Source organism: Nerophis ophidion, linkage group LG22, assembly GCF_033978795.1.
Source record: "Nerophis ophidion isolate RoL-2023_Sa linkage group LG22, RoL_Noph_v1.0, whole genome shotgun sequence".
Lineage (NCBI taxonomy): Eukaryota > Metazoa > Chordata > Actinopteri > Syngnathiformes > Syngnathidae > Nerophis > Nerophis ophidion.
In genome coordinates this window covers 22,007,422-22,023,721 of record NC_084632.1, presented here as the reverse complement: position 1 = coordinate 22,023,721, position 16,300 = coordinate 22,007,422, and the positions used below count along the sequence as shown (strand labels likewise).

General features: G+C 44.8%; 1 protein-coding gene across 1 annotated transcript in view; it reads left to right on the top strand.

The window, feature by feature from the left end:
- abhd8b (abhydrolase domain containing 8b) overlaps positions 1–16,300 on the top strand; it is a 53,348-nt gene that overhangs the window by 28,425 nt on the left and 8,623 nt on the right. The window contains exons 3-4 of the mRNA XM_061883496.1: positions 7,668–7,838; positions 15,627–15,843. Coding sequence (XP_061739480.1) covers positions 7,668–7,838; positions 15,627–15,843 — 388 coding nt within the window. The remainder of the gene's footprint in view (positions 1–7,667; positions 7,839–15,626; positions 15,844–16,300) is intronic.

Here is a 16,300-nt window from a genome sequence, read left to right as displayed (position 1 = left end):
TTCCGGTAGAGGCAGGGCTTTTCTCTTAGCACCAAAAGTTGCAACTTTATTGTGGATGTTCTCTATTAAATCCTTTCAGCAAAAATATGGCAATATCGCGAAATGATCAAGTATGACACATAGAATGGACCCGCTATCCCCGTTTAAATAAGAAAATCTCATTTCAGTAGGCCTTTAAGTCAGGAACCAAGGCAGGTTCATTACTAAAAAAAACATCTTGTTTTTGGTTGTGTGAAAATCATGGAATATGGAGCTTTACTAACACTTGTTAAAGTCATTAAAATCCATGAAAAAAACAACATTTTAAATTTGAAAAAGTGCTTGTCACGTGATCATGTGTTGTCATGGTGATGCAGCGTGTGTATGCACACTACAACAGCTTCTTCATGGCTGTAAATACTAATCTGTAGCTGGAACTTTGTTTTACCCGTTATTAGAACCACCCTGATGTTATTCGCCTTTGCCTAAGTACGGGCCCTGGGGTTGAGGAGGTTTTGGGCCCTCGCCCCAAAAACTGTAACAGTACAGTGGGAAAAGGAGACGGCACAGAGGCAGGGACGTCGTTAGCTTGCAGCGTGTCTATTAATATGTATAAATGAAGTGTGTGACTAATCCAAATGTATATGGTGTGACTATGTGTAGCGATTATATGTGGAGTGTTACAGGGTAGTGTTGAAGGTGCATGTTGTTGAGATCGGTGCCGAAGTCCAGAAGGGGCAAGGCAGGCTCGGAGGTCCGGGGACAGGCATGTGGTCAGGGGCTGGAACAAGGCGTCATTGTCCGGGGGTATGCGTGAGGCCGAGATCCGAGAAGGCAGTAAGAAGCCCAGAGGGGATCCGGGGAGACGGGACACACAGCTTGAAACCAGGGGATGACGAAGGCTGCTGGATGACGACACAGGACAAGACACAATGAGCACAAAGGAGGGGAAACACAAAGAACAAAGAAGCACGTAGGCAAGGAAGCTAGAGATGTGTATGGGTTACTGTACTTGATAAGTAGCTACGTTCTGGCACTGGAATGCAGGATGCGCTGGCTTATGAAGGCAGGGATCTCATCAGCGTCAGGTGTGTTGATAGTAGAGTAAGTGCAGCCGCAGAGGCGCAACTGCTGCAGGAGAAGAACGCCCGTGGGTGTTTCCCGAGGTGTGCTCAGTGGAGGCAGCAGGTATTTGAACCGTAACAAATACAGTTTGCGAAAAACAACATGATTTACCTCAACAGAGCAGCAACAATTCAAAAATATCACATTTTTCAAATAACTTTGTTCATAAAAACTACTCCTTCGCGACGGGCGCATGCACGTCTGCGCGAGTGTAACAGAGGCCAGTCAACTTAAAGAATAGTGCTAGCGATCTGTGAGATTGCCCGTGCTTTTAGCTCAGTAGCAGTAGCATGCTCGACTCTCACACCGGCGACATGGATTCGCACCCTGCACGGAGCAATAGCTAAAAACAACGCAGCTGAGAGAGAGTACACAACTGCTACTCCTAGTAGACCAATCATTGCAGTTCATCCCCAAAAATCGGAGGCCCCTGATTGGGTGGGGGCCCCTGGGCATAGCCCAGGTAAGCCCATGCATTAATGCGGCCTTGGTGACATTAAGAGTTCTGCATAGTACAAATGTTGGTGAAATTGTGACACGTCCGAGGCTCTTGACAGCTGTTTGTGTGTTTGTGTGTGTGGGCGGGCAGTGGAGCGTGACAGTTTGATATTAACTGTCAAAAAAATCAATGGACTCAATTGAAAGATGCTCCATTAAATATGTATTTTCATTTAATCAAGTAACGATCACGGACCAGATGGAATCGTATGCATTGAACGTCCAGGATGTTCAAACACGGCAGATGTACACGAAATCGCCTTCCGCCTGTCAGGATGGGGGGGTCGCAGCTTGCTGCGGCCTTGTTCTCCCAGGAAGGCAGACGGACTACTCAGGACATGGCGTTTAAGTAAAAACATGATTTAATTTTAACTAAAAAAAGGTACAAACAAAAAGTGCTCACAGTGGAAGCACAACTTGACTAAGGAACAAAACTAACACATAAACAGACTACATAACATAAATCAAACAACACTTACTATGGCTTGACAAGAGTAGCATGGACTTTGGCATGAAAAAACTGGCATGGACAGAACACAATGACGCCAGGGCGACTGACTGGCAAAGACGAGCTTAAATACTGCCTCTGATTAGTGCTCGGGAAGCAGGTGAGCGGGCGAGCACAAATCAGAGACAGATGGACACAATGAGTAATCAATGAAACCAGACAAGGGAGTGGAAAAAAACAGGAACTTAAAGAGTCCAAAGGTCAACAGAACATAGCCAAACAAGACATGATCAAAAAGACATGACACTGCTATGGTCGCACTCACGAGACAGGGATTTTGATTTCCATCCATCCATCCATCTTCTTCTGCGTATCCGAGGTCGGGTCGCGGGGGAAGCAGCCTAGGCAGGGAAGCCCAGACTTCCCTCTCCCCAGCCACTTTGTCCAGCTCTTCCTGGCCAGCCGGGAGACATAGCTCTCTTCCAGCGGGTCCTCCTGACCACCAAGCATTTCCCTGCGAGCCCGTTTCATGATTCAATACAGTTTTATTTTCATAAAACTGTCGGTTGCTTTCCGGCAATTTTCTTTTGTCGTGGTGACAGGCACGCTCTCGCTCTCACGCCAGCTCCAACCACGTCTCTCCTCCAGGTTGCTGCTTATACAGAGCGACAGGTGATTAGATAACAAGGCCTGGTGGGCCATCTACGCACCTGTCGCTGACTTCGAGGCCCATCCTGGCAAACCCCGCTTCACTGCAGGCCCGCAGGCCACTCCCCCCGAAGCTCTCAAATGTTTTTATAGTCCAATCTGATTTGAATTTTTTAAACAGTTTTTTTGTATGTTATATACGCTGCATGTGTGTGAGTAAGAGCACAGCTAATATTGATCCTCACAGATAAATATCATTAGCGACTGACTTGTCCAGGGTGTACCCGCCTTCCGCCCGAGTGCAGCTGGGATAGGTTCCAGCCTCCCCCGCGACCCCAAAATGGAAAAGCAGTAAAAAATGGATGGATGGATGGGAATTGCAACTTTTTCCACCTTAAAAAGACTAAAAAATTGAGACAGATGATTAAACACTGGTGGCCGGGCCTGTTCCCATGGGGCCCGGCCGGGCACAGCCCGAAGAGGCAACGTGGGTCACCCCTCCAATGGGCTCACCACCCGTAGCAGGGGCCATAGAGGTTGGGTGCAATGTTAGCTGGGCGGCAGCCGAAGGCAGGGCACTTGGCGGTCCGATCCTCGGCTACAGAAGCTAGCTCTTGGGACGTGGAACGTCACCTCACTGGGGGGGGGGAAGAGCCCGAGCTAGTGCGCAAAGTGGAGAAGTTCCGGCTGGATATAGTCGGACTCACTTCGACGCACAGCAAGGGGTCTGGAACCACTTCTCTCGAGAGGGACTGGACCCTCTTCCACTCTGGCGTTGCCGACAGTGAGAGGCGACGGGCTGGGGTGGCAATTCTGGTTGCCCCCCGGCTTAAAGCCTGCACGTTGGAGTTCAACCCAGTGGACGAAAGGGTAGCCTCCCTCCGCCTTCGGGTGGGGGGACGGGTCCTGACTCTTGTTTGTGCTTACGCACCAAACAGCAGTTCAGAGTACCCACCCTTTTTGGGTACACTCGAGGGAGTACTGGAAAGTGCACCCCCGGGTGATTCCCTTGTCCTACTGGGGGACTTCAACGCTCATGTTGGCAACGACAGTGAAACCTGGAGAGGCGGGATTGGGAAGAATGGCCGCCCGGATCTGAACCCGAGTGGTGTTTTGTTATTGGACTTTTGTGCTCGTCACAATTTGTCCATAACAAACACCATGTTCAAACACAAAGGTGTCCATATGTGCACCTGGCACCAGGACACCCGAGGCCGCAGTTCCATGATCGACTTTGTAGTTGTGTCATCAGATTTGCGGCCTTATGTTTTGGACACTCGGGTGAAGAGAGGGGCGGAGCTTTCTACCGATCACCACCTGGTGGTGAGTTGGCTGCGATGGTGGGGGAGGATGCCGGACCGACCTGGCAGGCCCAAACGCATTGTGAGGGTTTGCTGGGAGTCTCCTGTCAGAGAAAGTTTCAATTCCCACCTCCGGAAGAACTTCGAACATGTCACAAGGGAGGTGCTGGACATTGAGTCCGAGTGGACCATGTTCCGCACCTCTATTGTCGAGGCGGCTGATCGGAGCTGTGGCCGCAAGGTAGTTGGTGCCTGTCGGGGCGGCAATCCTAAAACCCCTTGGTGGACACCAGCGGTGAGGGATGCCGTCAAGCTGAAGAAGGATTCCTATCGGGTCCTTTTGGCTCATAAGACTCCGGAGGCAGTGGACAGGTACCGACAGGCCAAGCGGTGTGCGGCTTCAGCGGTCGCTGAGGCAAAAACTCGGACATGGGAGGAGTTCGGGGAAGCCATGGAAAATTACTTCCGGATGGCTTCGAAGCGATTCTAGACCACCGTCCACCGCCTCAGGAAGGGGAAGCAGTGCACTATCAACACCGTGTATGGTGCGGATGGTGTTCTGCTGACCTCAACTGCGGATGTTGTGGATAGGTGGAAGGAATACTTCGAAGACCTCCTCAATCCCACCAACACGTCTTCCTATGAGGAAGCAGTGCTGAGGTCGCTGAGGTAGTTAAAAAGCTCCTCGGTGGCAAGGCCCCGGGGGTGGACGAGACCCGCCCGGAGTTCCTTAAGGCTCTGGATGCTGTGGGGCTGTCTTGGTTGACAAGACTCTGCAGCATCGCGTACACATCGGGGGCGGTACCTCTGGATTGGCAGACCGGGGTGTTGGTTCCTCTCTTTAAGAAGGGGGAACCGGAGGGTGTGTTCCAACTATCGTGGGATCACTCTCCTCAGCCTTCCCGGTAAGGTTTATTCAGGTGTACTGGAGAGGAGGCTACGCCGGATAGTTGAACCTCGGATTCAGGAGGAACAGTGTGGTTTTCGTCCTGGTCGTGGAACTGTGGACCAGCTCTATACTCTCGGCAGGGTTCTTGAGGGTGCATGGGAGTTTGCCCAACCAATCTACATGTGCTTTGTGGACTTGGAGAAGTCATTCGACCGTGTCCCTCGGGAAGTCCTGTGGGGAGTGCTCAGAGAGTATGGGGTATCGGACTGTCTTATTGTGGCGGTTCGCTCCCTGTACGATCAGTGCCAAAGCTTGGTCCGCATTGCCGGCAGTAAGTCGAACACATTTCCAGTGAGGGTTGGACTCCGCCAAGGCTGTCCTTTGTCACCGATTCTGTTCATAACTTTTATGGACAGAATTTCTAGGCGCAGTCAAGGCGTTGAGGGGTTCCGGTTTGGTGACCGCAGGATTAGGTCTCTGCTTTTTCCAGATGATGTGGTCCTGATGGCTTCATCTGTCCGGGATCTTCAGCTCTCACTGGATCAGTTAGCAGCCAAGTGTGAAGCGACCGGAATGAGAATCAGCACCTCCAAGTCCGAGTCCATGGTTCTCGCCCGGAAAAGGGTGGAGTTGGGTAGGAAACCCCGCCCCAAGTGGAAGAGTTCAAGTACCTAGGAGTCTTGTTCACGAGTGAGGGAAGAGTGGATCGTGAGATCGACAGGCGGATCGGTGCGTCGTCTTCAGTAATGCGGACGTTGTACCGATCCGTTGTGGTGAAGAAGGAGCTGAGCCGGAAGGCAAAGCTCTCAATTTACCGGTCGATCTACGTTCCCATCCTCACCTATGGTCATGAGCTTTGGGTCATGACCGAAAGGATAAGATCACGGGTACAAGCGGCCGAAATGAGTTTCCTCCGCCGTGTGGAGATAGGGTGAGAAGCTCTGCCATCCGGGAGGAACTCAAAGTAAAGCCGCTGCTCCTCCACATCGAGAGGAGCCAGATGAGGTGTTTCGGGCATCTGGTCAGGATGCCACCCGAACGCCTCCCTAGGGAGGTGTTTAGGGCACGTCCAACTGGTAGGAGGCCACGGGGAAGACCCAGGACACGTTGGGAAGACTATGTCTTCCGGCTGGCCTGGGAACACCTCGGGATCCCCCGGGAAGAGCTAGACGAAGTGGCTGGGGAAAGGGAAGTCTGGGTTTCCCTGCTTAGGCTGTTGCCCCCGCGACCCGACCTCGGATAAGCGGAAGTAGATGGATGGATGGATGATTAAACACATTCATAGTATCGAATCAGCTTTGGCTCGGGTAAAACATAGAGAAAAGGATCACGTTTGACTATGTAGACCAGATGCCCAAACTTTTTCACCTTCCAAATGTTCTAATGTGCCGTAAGCAAAAAAACAGCATGCGAGGCTTAGCCCCATGTTGCGACATATAAGGTAGTTGGACCTTTATTTTCTATAGATGCCAACAAGTTATCCTTGCAGACATTCCATCAATGATTATTTGAGACTGAAAGAGGTCAATATGAAAATGTATCTTGTTTGGACCCCACAAAGGTTGTAAAAGTCACAAAATGTTTTTTGTTGGTTACTGGTGTCAAACCTTTTCCATACGGGGCCATATCTTGTTTCTTAAGGAAATGAGCCGTGTCACTGATCTGTGAGTTAAAAAGTTTTGTCATCAATCACCATTTTGCAATATTTTAATTAACAGTAATACTAACTGTCAGGAGTTTTAGCGTGGTTTATCGTTATAATGTTTATCGTTACATCCCTTGTAGAGACAGGTCAAATTATCACAATTTAAACCTTTAACTCTTCAAGACAGTGTTTTTCAACCACTGTGCCACGGCCCACTAGTGTACCATGAGATATTGCCTTGGGAGATTGTGTAATTCCACCGAATTGTGTTAAAAATATTTTTTGCAAACCAGTAATTATGACCCGCAAATGTGCCGTTGTTGAGTGTCTGTGCTGTCTAGAGCTCGGCAGAGTAACCGTGTAATACTCTTCCATATCACTGTTGGGAACATGGTTTGTTGTGATCACCATATGCAGACGACAGCGGGAGGCAGCGTGCAGGTAAAAAGGTATCTAATGCTTACACCAAAAATAAACAAAAGGCAAGTGCCTCTAAGAAAAGGCATTGAAGCTTAGGGATGGCTATGTAAAACGAAGCTAAAACTGAACTGGCTGCAAAGTAAACAAAAACAGAATGCTGGAGGACAGCAAAGACTTCCAGGGCGTGGAGCAGCAGATGGCGTCCACAAAGTACATCCGAACATGACATGACCATAAACAACAAAATACAAGCGCAAGACAAGATTTAAAACACTACACACAGGAAAACACAAAAAACACTCTAAATAAGTTACGGCGTGATGTGACAGCTTGTGACAGGACACCCACTTTGAGGCAAGAGCTACAGTAATCCATGGGTTGGTTATGGTTTGAATTCATATCCATCAATTGCAAGAACGACTTTTTACTGTCAATATCGGCTGGTGGTGTGCCTCAAGATTTTTACAATGAAAAAAATGTGCCTTGGCTCAGAAAAGATTGAACAACACTGTGCTTTAAGACACCAGAGACACAGGTGGCAGAACATTTTGGTTAGGTAATGTATACTATTTATTAATCCAATGAAATATTTAAAAGGTTGTTGGGAATGTATAGGAACTGTATTCATAATGAAATATATAGACACCAAAGAAAACCAGTGAAAACATGCAATTTACCAGGAGTGTAACCAGAATTTTTTTCTGCTTGCTCCAGTGTGTCGTTTTGTACCTTCCTGGCCCACGAGTACCCAGAACAGATCCACAAGATGGTGATGATTAACGGAGGTGGTCCCACAGCCCTAGAGCCCAGCCTGTGCTCCGTGTTCAACTTGCCTACCTGTGTCCTCCATTGCCTCTCTCCACTGCTCACCTGGAGTTTTCTCAAGTAAGACTTACTGAAAACCACATCTTGCTGGAACAATGATTGCCGACCACTGTTCCCAATAGTGACAAGCAGAACAATTAAATGTTCTTCCTGTCATGACGGGGGGGTAGCAGCTTACTGCGAGGTTTGTTCTCCCGGGATGCAAACAGACTATTCCGGACAAGGCTGGCAGGTAGGAACATATTTATTAATCTAACACAAAGAATCTTAGCAGGGCATGAGGTAAACAAACAAACTATGGCGTGGAACAAACACAAAACTTGTGGCATGAAACAAACAGCATAAACTACGGCTTGGAACAAGCAAAACTTACTTGGACACAGCATGAAGCAAACAACATGAACTATGGTGCCGCGTGAAAACAAGCAATGACGCCAGGCCGACTGACTGGTAAAGACAGCCTTAAATAAGGGTGTCTTGATTAGAGCAGGTGCGTGTCCCGAACACCAGAGGCAGGTGAAACTAACAAGTCGGCATGGTAACCAAACAAACAAGGGAGCGCAAACAAGAACAAAAAGAGTTCATAAACCAACAAAAAAACAACAAAAACATAATCCAGACCACAGATCATGGCCCTTCCACTAGATTAATTTAATTTCAAATGGGCAAATTGACAGAGAAAAGGAATATAACAAAAGTCGTACCAATTTATAAGACCGGAGACAAACACCAGTTTACATACTACAGACCTGTTTGTCTACTTCCACAATTTTCGAAAATTATTGATAAACTGTTTAACAGGTTGGACGAATTCATAAATAAAACTGAAACACTCACAGACAACCAATTTGGATACCGAGTGAACATTTTAAGCTCAATGCCTTTAATCGAAATAAAGGAAGAGATCACAAATGCAATAGATGGTAAAACATGTGCTGCTTCAGTGTTTATGGACTCAACAAAAGGATTTGACACAATCAATCATAACATCTTAATAAAAAAATTACAACAGTATGGCATCAGACAGTTTGTATTGAACTGGATAAGAAGCTACTTAACCAACAACTTAGCTTGTTTACTTCAGTAGTCAGATCGATGAAAAAGTACACCAGAGAAGTCTAACAGCAGCCGTGGAGAGACTGGACTGGTCAAATGTACTAAATTGCTCATCGTTGGAAAAAGCATGGGCATCCTTCAAATTCAACTTCTGGCATGTATCTGACCAGCTAGCACCCAGGAAAGCTTCCAGGGCAAAATCCAGAACAGATCCCTGGATCAATGCAGACATAATAGAAGCCATGAAATTTAGACACAACAGGACTGAACCACTCCTTAAAGAATACAAAAAGCTAAGAAACAAAGTAATTAATATGATCAGGAAAGCCAAATTCAGTTACTTCAACGAAAAAATAGCGGAAAATAAAAATAACCCGCAAAAACTCCGGAAGACGCTGAAACAATTGGGCGACAGCAGTCTCAGAGCAATAACCACCAACATTAATTTGAAAATAAACGACTCACTCATCACAGACGAATTGAATGTGGCAAATTGTTTCAACAGATTTTACTCAACCATGGCTTCCACATTGGTAAGCAAATTGCCCTCACATTCAGGCCTCTACAGTGAACAGCACATCCAAGACTTTTACAAAAACCAAGGGGTACGCAAGGATGACTTCAATTTTGTCAAAGTTAAAACTGATTATGTGTTAAAGAAACGCAAGGATGGCTTCAAGTTTGTCAAAGTTAAAACTGATCATGTGTTAGAGAAACTCAGCTCGCTGCAGCCAAACAAAGCCACAGGACATGATGATATTCCTACCAGATTTCTCAGACGCAGCTGTCACGATTGCCCCAATGGTTGCTCATATCACCAGCTTGTCTATCAATCGGTGTCATGTCATGAATTCAAGCTCGCGAGAATATCCCCTCTGTATCAAAAAGGAAACACATTTGTCCCCGGAAACTACCGCCCTGTTTCCATCTCAAAGGTTATAGAGAGGTTAATATATGAGCAAATAGGTAATTATCTATCAAACCGCGAGCTCGTATTCGAATTTCAATCAGGATTCAGAAAATCACATTCCACCGATACATGCCTACTGTACCTTACTGACTACTGTCAAGTTCAAACACTATTAAACAAGACAAGAAGCAAAGAATTAAATTTGGCTCAATTGACGAGAGACGTGTGGACTGTACTCTATGTACAGTCTCACCATGCTCTGACAAAAGATTGTACGCCTCCTCTTTTATTTGGACTTTCCTTGATTACATGGCAACAGCTGTTTCTAACGTACAGGGGTCGTAAACAGCCATCGCCTTTGATTACAAACAGTTCAAAAAACGCTTGCACACAGCCGTTGCCCTCAGTCACTGAACAGTTCAAGGAAAAGGTCGTCTTGAGGGGAGTCAGGCCCTGCTTCCTCTACGCTTTATATTTCTGTTGATTTCAATACATCAAAGAAACAGAACACCTTCATGTTGCTTCCCATCCTACACAGTGGAGTTTTACAAGCCTTCTTCTTGGTAGGATCAAAGACAACTTTTGTCCTCTCGCCGGGAGCTCATTCAAACACAAAGTTTTGTGTTTACGGTCCATCCAGACCAACACCTCCCGCCACCTGAACAGTTTTTTCCCCTCGGTCATCAGACACATGAACAATAACAAGATCTGGTTGCTCAGTTGCAGCTCATGTTATTCTATTGTGTGTTATATGTCTATGTTGCACAATTGCGGCAAATAAAACTCCTAGTTTGTGAACTCGTTCTCAAACAATGGCAATAAAAAACCTCTTCTGATTCTGAACAGAGTCCATCCTATTTGGGGCCAAACAAAACCTAGGTAAATTCCCGGGCTTTACGGGTAAAGCAGGTGATACCATAATCACCAGCAAAGACAAGGTAGTTTACCTAGATCAGGGGTCGGCAACCTAAAATGTTGAAAGAGCCATATTGGACCAAAAATACAAAAACAAATATGGAGCCGCAAAAAAATAAAAGCCATATTACATACAGATAGTGTCATGAGATATAAATTGAATTATGAGGACTTAAAGGAAGCCAAATGAGCTCAAATATACCTACAAATGAGGCATAATGATGCAATATGTACATATAGCTAGCCTAAATCGCATGTTAGCATTGATTAGCTTGCAGTGACCAAATATGTCTGATTAGCACTCCACACAAGTCAATAACGTCAACAAAACTCACCTTTGTGCATTCATGCACAACGTTAAAAGTTTGGTGGACAAAATGAGACGGAAAAAGAAGTGGCATAAAACACGTCCTCGAAAGTTGGAGAAAGTTGTACATGTAAACAAACTATGGTGAGTTCAAGGACCGCCAAAATTAGTAGGACAAAATGGCGTTCGCCAAATACTCGAATCAGTGAAGCATGTTTAATAGAAACAGTGTGCTTTATAACAATTAGGGAGGTTTGTCTCGTGTTTGTCCTCCTACAGAAACTATATTAAAATAAACATACATTTTTTATATTTTTTTCCTCTCATCTTTTTCCATTTTTCATACATTTTTGAAAAAGCTCCAGAGAGCCACTAGGGCGGCGCTAAAGAGCTGCATGCGGCTCTAGAGCCGCAGGTTGCCGACCCCCGACCTAGATTGTATATTGGGCAACACTTTCTCGGGTGAAAAAGTGGCACTAAAAGCAATCACCAAGATCAATAATAAAACTAGATTTTTGGGCAGGATTTCTGCATTTATCAACTTAAGACCCTTGCCGGTGCCCTCATACAGTGTCATTTTGACTCTGCCTGCACCACATGGTTCACCAGTATCCCCAAGCCACTAAAAACGAAACTGCAAACTTCCCAAAACAAGCTGGTGAGATTACTACACTATCTTCCATACAGGACTCACCTAACTCAAGCCACTTTACCAAATTGGGATGGCTTAGAGTTGAGGAAAGAGTACACCAAATTGCAATGTGCCTGGTATTCAAAATACTCAGAGAAACTGTCCCCAAGTACCTGTCCAACTATTTTATGTGATGCTCACAGGTACTACACGAGAGGGAGTTCCTCCGACCTCGTCATGCCCAAAATCAAGACTCTCATGGGAAAAAATTGCATTCTACTATTTTGCCACCACACAGTGGAATGCACTACCAACACAACTTAAAATTCGAACTTCCCTACTAAATTTTAAAACTGCCATAAAATCCTGCTCAGCTCAACCTCTACCTGATCTGAATCAAAATTGATCCCCAGCAACTCTTCGAAGCATCAAACAGGTTTATATGTGGTTATAGTGTTTATATACATGTGCATAGTAGTCATATACCCCCCCACCCCCAATTTTTTGTATACCGTATTTTTCGGACTATAAGTCGCAGTTTTTTTCATAGTTTAGCCGGGGGTGCGACATATACTCCGGAGCGACTTATGTGTGAAATTATTAACACATTACCGTGAATTATCAAATAATATTATTTATGTAATTCGCGTAGGAGACGAAGAAAATGTCAGCAATCGTCACACACACGTCAACCAATAAGAATTTGGCGGGGGAGGATCATGGCAGAAGTGCATTGTGGGTCATGGAATGCTAACTGCTATATGCTATATGCTACTGCCATAGCTTTTAAAATGGATCATTTCATCGTTGGCGGTAACTTATAAAAACTGAGAAGGGCTGAACAAAAATGGCACCGAAAAGGAGATCATGTACTGCAGATTACAAGCTGGACGTAGTGAAATATGCAGCAGAAAACGACAAGAGGAAGCGGCGCATACCTTTGGAGTTGGCAGAGTTGTTTAGAAGCGACATCGAAGAAGAAGATTTCATCAGATTTATCGATTAGGAGTGACGGATTGTTTGGTAAACGTATAGCATGTTCTATATGTTATAGTTATTTGAATGACTCTTACCATAAAATGTTACGTTAACATACCAGGAACCTTCTCAGTTGGTTATTTATGCCTCGTATAACTTATTCAGCCTGTTGTTCACTATTCTTTATTTATTCTAAATTGCCTTTCAAATGTCTATTCTTGGTGTTGGATTTCATCAAATAAATTTCCCCCCAAAATGCGACTTATACTATGTTTTTTTCCTTCTTTATTATGCATTTTCGGCCGGTGTGACGTATTCTCCGGAGCGACTTATAATCCGAAAAATACGGTATATTGTTTTTCAAATCACCTGACATGCATACTGTGTATATGTACATAATTTATTCTTTTTTTTAACGTAATTTTTTATATGCATGTTACAGGTTATATATCTTTTATTATTGAATGTATCAAATGTGATGAATATCAAATGAACCGCAATGGGAACAAGCCTTTTGGCTTTCTGTGCCATCCATTAGCCTTCTTAAAGCATTACATGTAGAGGTGTCCGATAACATCGGACTGCCGATATTATCGGGTGATAAATGCTTTAAAATGTAATATCGGAAATTATCGGAATCGGTTTCAAAAAGTAAAATTTATGACTTTTTAAAACGCCGCTGTACAGAGTGGTACACGGACGTAGGGAGAAGTACAGAGCGCCAAAAACCTTAAAGGCACTGCCTTTGCGTGCCGGCCCAATCACATAATATGTGCGGCTTGTCTCACACACACAAGTGAATGCAATGCAAAATTGGTCAACATCCATACAGGTCACACTGAACATCCATACAGGTCACACTGAACATCCATACAGGTCACAATGAGGGTGGCCGTATAAACAACTTTAACACTGTTACAAATATGCGCCACGCTGTGAACCCACACCAAAGAAGAATGACAAACACATTTCGGGAGAACATCTGCACCATGACACAACATAAACACAACAGAACAAATACCCAGTCCCCCTTGCAGCACTAACTCTCGCCCCCTCCACACACACACACACCTCAACCTCCTCATGCTCTCTTAGGGAGAGCATGTCCCAAATTCCAAGCTGCTGTTTTGAAGCATGTTAAAAAAATAATGCACTTTGTGACTTCAATAATAAATATGGCAGTGCCATGTTGGCATTTTTTTCCATAACTTGAGTTGGTTTATTTTGGAAAACCTTGTTACATTGTTTAATGCATCCAGCGGGGCATCGCAACAAAATTAGGCATAATAATGTGTTAATTCCACGACTGTATATATCGGTATCGGTTGACATTATTTACTTTTTACTTTTATTTAAATTGATCTCAACTCTGTACACTGCTGCTGGAATTTTAATTTTCCTGAAGGAACTCTCCTAAAGGAATCAATAAAGTACTATCTGTCCATCTATCTATCTATCTATCTATCTATCTATCTATATTGGATTCGGTAATTAAGAGTTGGACAATATCGGAATATCGGCAAAAAATCTATTATCGGACATCTCTAATTACATTGATTCAATTATTTAAGATGTCAATAAACTTATCAATCAATCAAATGTGTTGAACTTACACTCGTGGTCTTCCTCAAGGTTCCGTTTTAGATGTTTTCTTTTTCATTCTTTGGGCTTTTCTACTGGTGGCCTGCAAGTTCAGTTCAAGAAAATTGTGAGAAACTCACATTTATGCAGCAGATTCTTAAAAACACCAACATGCTGTATGATCTTTGACTTACTTTTTTTGCCAAAGAAAAAAACAACAGAGCGCTCCTTTATCCGACAACCTCAATAGGCCAAACTCAAATATATACTGTAGAGCAGGGGTCTCAAACACGCGGCCCGCTTGCGGCCCGCTTGCGGCCCGCTTGCGGCCCGCTTGCGGCCCGCAAGACGTTATTTTGCGGCCCGCACCTTGATGTGAAAATGTAATGTTGGCGCGGCCTGCGAGTTTTATATGAATGGCGCTTTACGGCGTCATACTTGTATATCCTCGATTTTTCCGGGAGACTCCCAATTTTCTGTGCCCCTCTAGGGGTAATGATTAACCCAAATTTCACCCACACAAAAATATTAAAGGGGGCACCTTGGAGGCACTGCCTTTAGCGTCCTCTAAAACCTGTACAAACAGCGTGCAAGCCCAGCCACATGTTATATTTGGTGTCAATAGATGAAGTAAGCGACTGCAAGACATAGTTGATCAACAGCCATACAGGTCACACTGAGGGTGGCCGCATAAACAACTTTAACACTGTTACAAATATGTGCCACACTGTGAACCCACACCAAACAATAATGACAAACACATTTTGGGAGAACATCCGCACCGTAACACAACAGAACAAATACCCAGAATCCCATCCAATCCTAACTCTTACGGGCTACAATATTCACCCCCCCCCCCCCCCATTGTAGCCCGGAAGAGTTAGGGCTGCAGAAGCCTCGTACAATATGTGACTGGACCGGCACACTGTTTGTATGGTGGAAAAGCGGACGAGACGGCAGGTTGTAGAGGATGCTAAAGGCAGTGCCATCACGGCACGCCCAAAATATTGTTGTCCGGGTGAAAACCGGGAGAATGATTGCCCTGGGAGACAGTCGGGAGGGGCACTGATATTTGGGTGTTTCCCGGAAAGATCGCGAGAGTTGGCAAGAATGTTGCTAGGGCGGGAAACACATTCAAAGGTGAATTCATTAAAAAGTGCATGTTAGATTTTTTTAAAATAGCTTTTGTTGCGGCCCAGCCTCACCCAGTTTCTGAATCCAGTGGCCCCCAGGTCAATTGAGTTTGAGACCCCTGCTGTAGAGGATGCTGGTTTGCCGAAATTTACAAAATAAAAATAATAGCAAAAGGAGAAACTTGGCCTCCAAAATAGTTTAGTTAAATACCACTGCTTTATACTTTATGTCAGCGATAACCAGACATGGCTATTATAATAACTCACCTCATTTGCTGAATCTTTCTGGAGAGGCTATTCAACATTCTCTGTGATTTCTCCTCGACACTCCCTACAGGGCAGGTTTTGCTCGCCAGGGCGCAAAGGAGAAGCGGCTGCTGAAAGAAAACAACGCCTTCAACGTGTCCGCTTTCGTGCTGCGTGCCATGATGAGTGGGCAGTACTGGCCAGAGGGAGATGAGGTGTACCATGCTGAGCTCACTGTGCCCGTCCTGCTGGTTCATGGAATGCATGACAAATTTGTCCCCGTTGAAGAGGATCAAAGAATGGCAGAGGTAATTGACGCAAAAAACAACAACATCAAAGCGGGTTTATTATTTGATGTTAACCAAAAAAAATTAATTATCAACAAATCTTAACTGCACCGAACAGTTTTGTTGACATGACTTCAGTATTTTTTGTGTAATCTTACTGTTGTGGTCTACTTTACATAATGACATGCCAAAATTGTTTTAAAAAAAGGCAATTTTTTATTCATATATTTAAAGGACAAATCTATGTCCAGCAAGGCTCTTAAGTTATTACCAGAATTTTAGCTGTTACTCATTATTTCATATGTTTTATTGTTTATTTTGTGTATACAATTTGCCACGGCCCTAAAAAAAACTGCTGCCAGAGAGGCTGGGCTGCATGCTAATAAAAGGTCTAAACCTCACCTTTCACGGGCTTGTGGAGGTGCTGCGTGTCTGGGTATCTATATATACATACATACATATATATATACATACATAC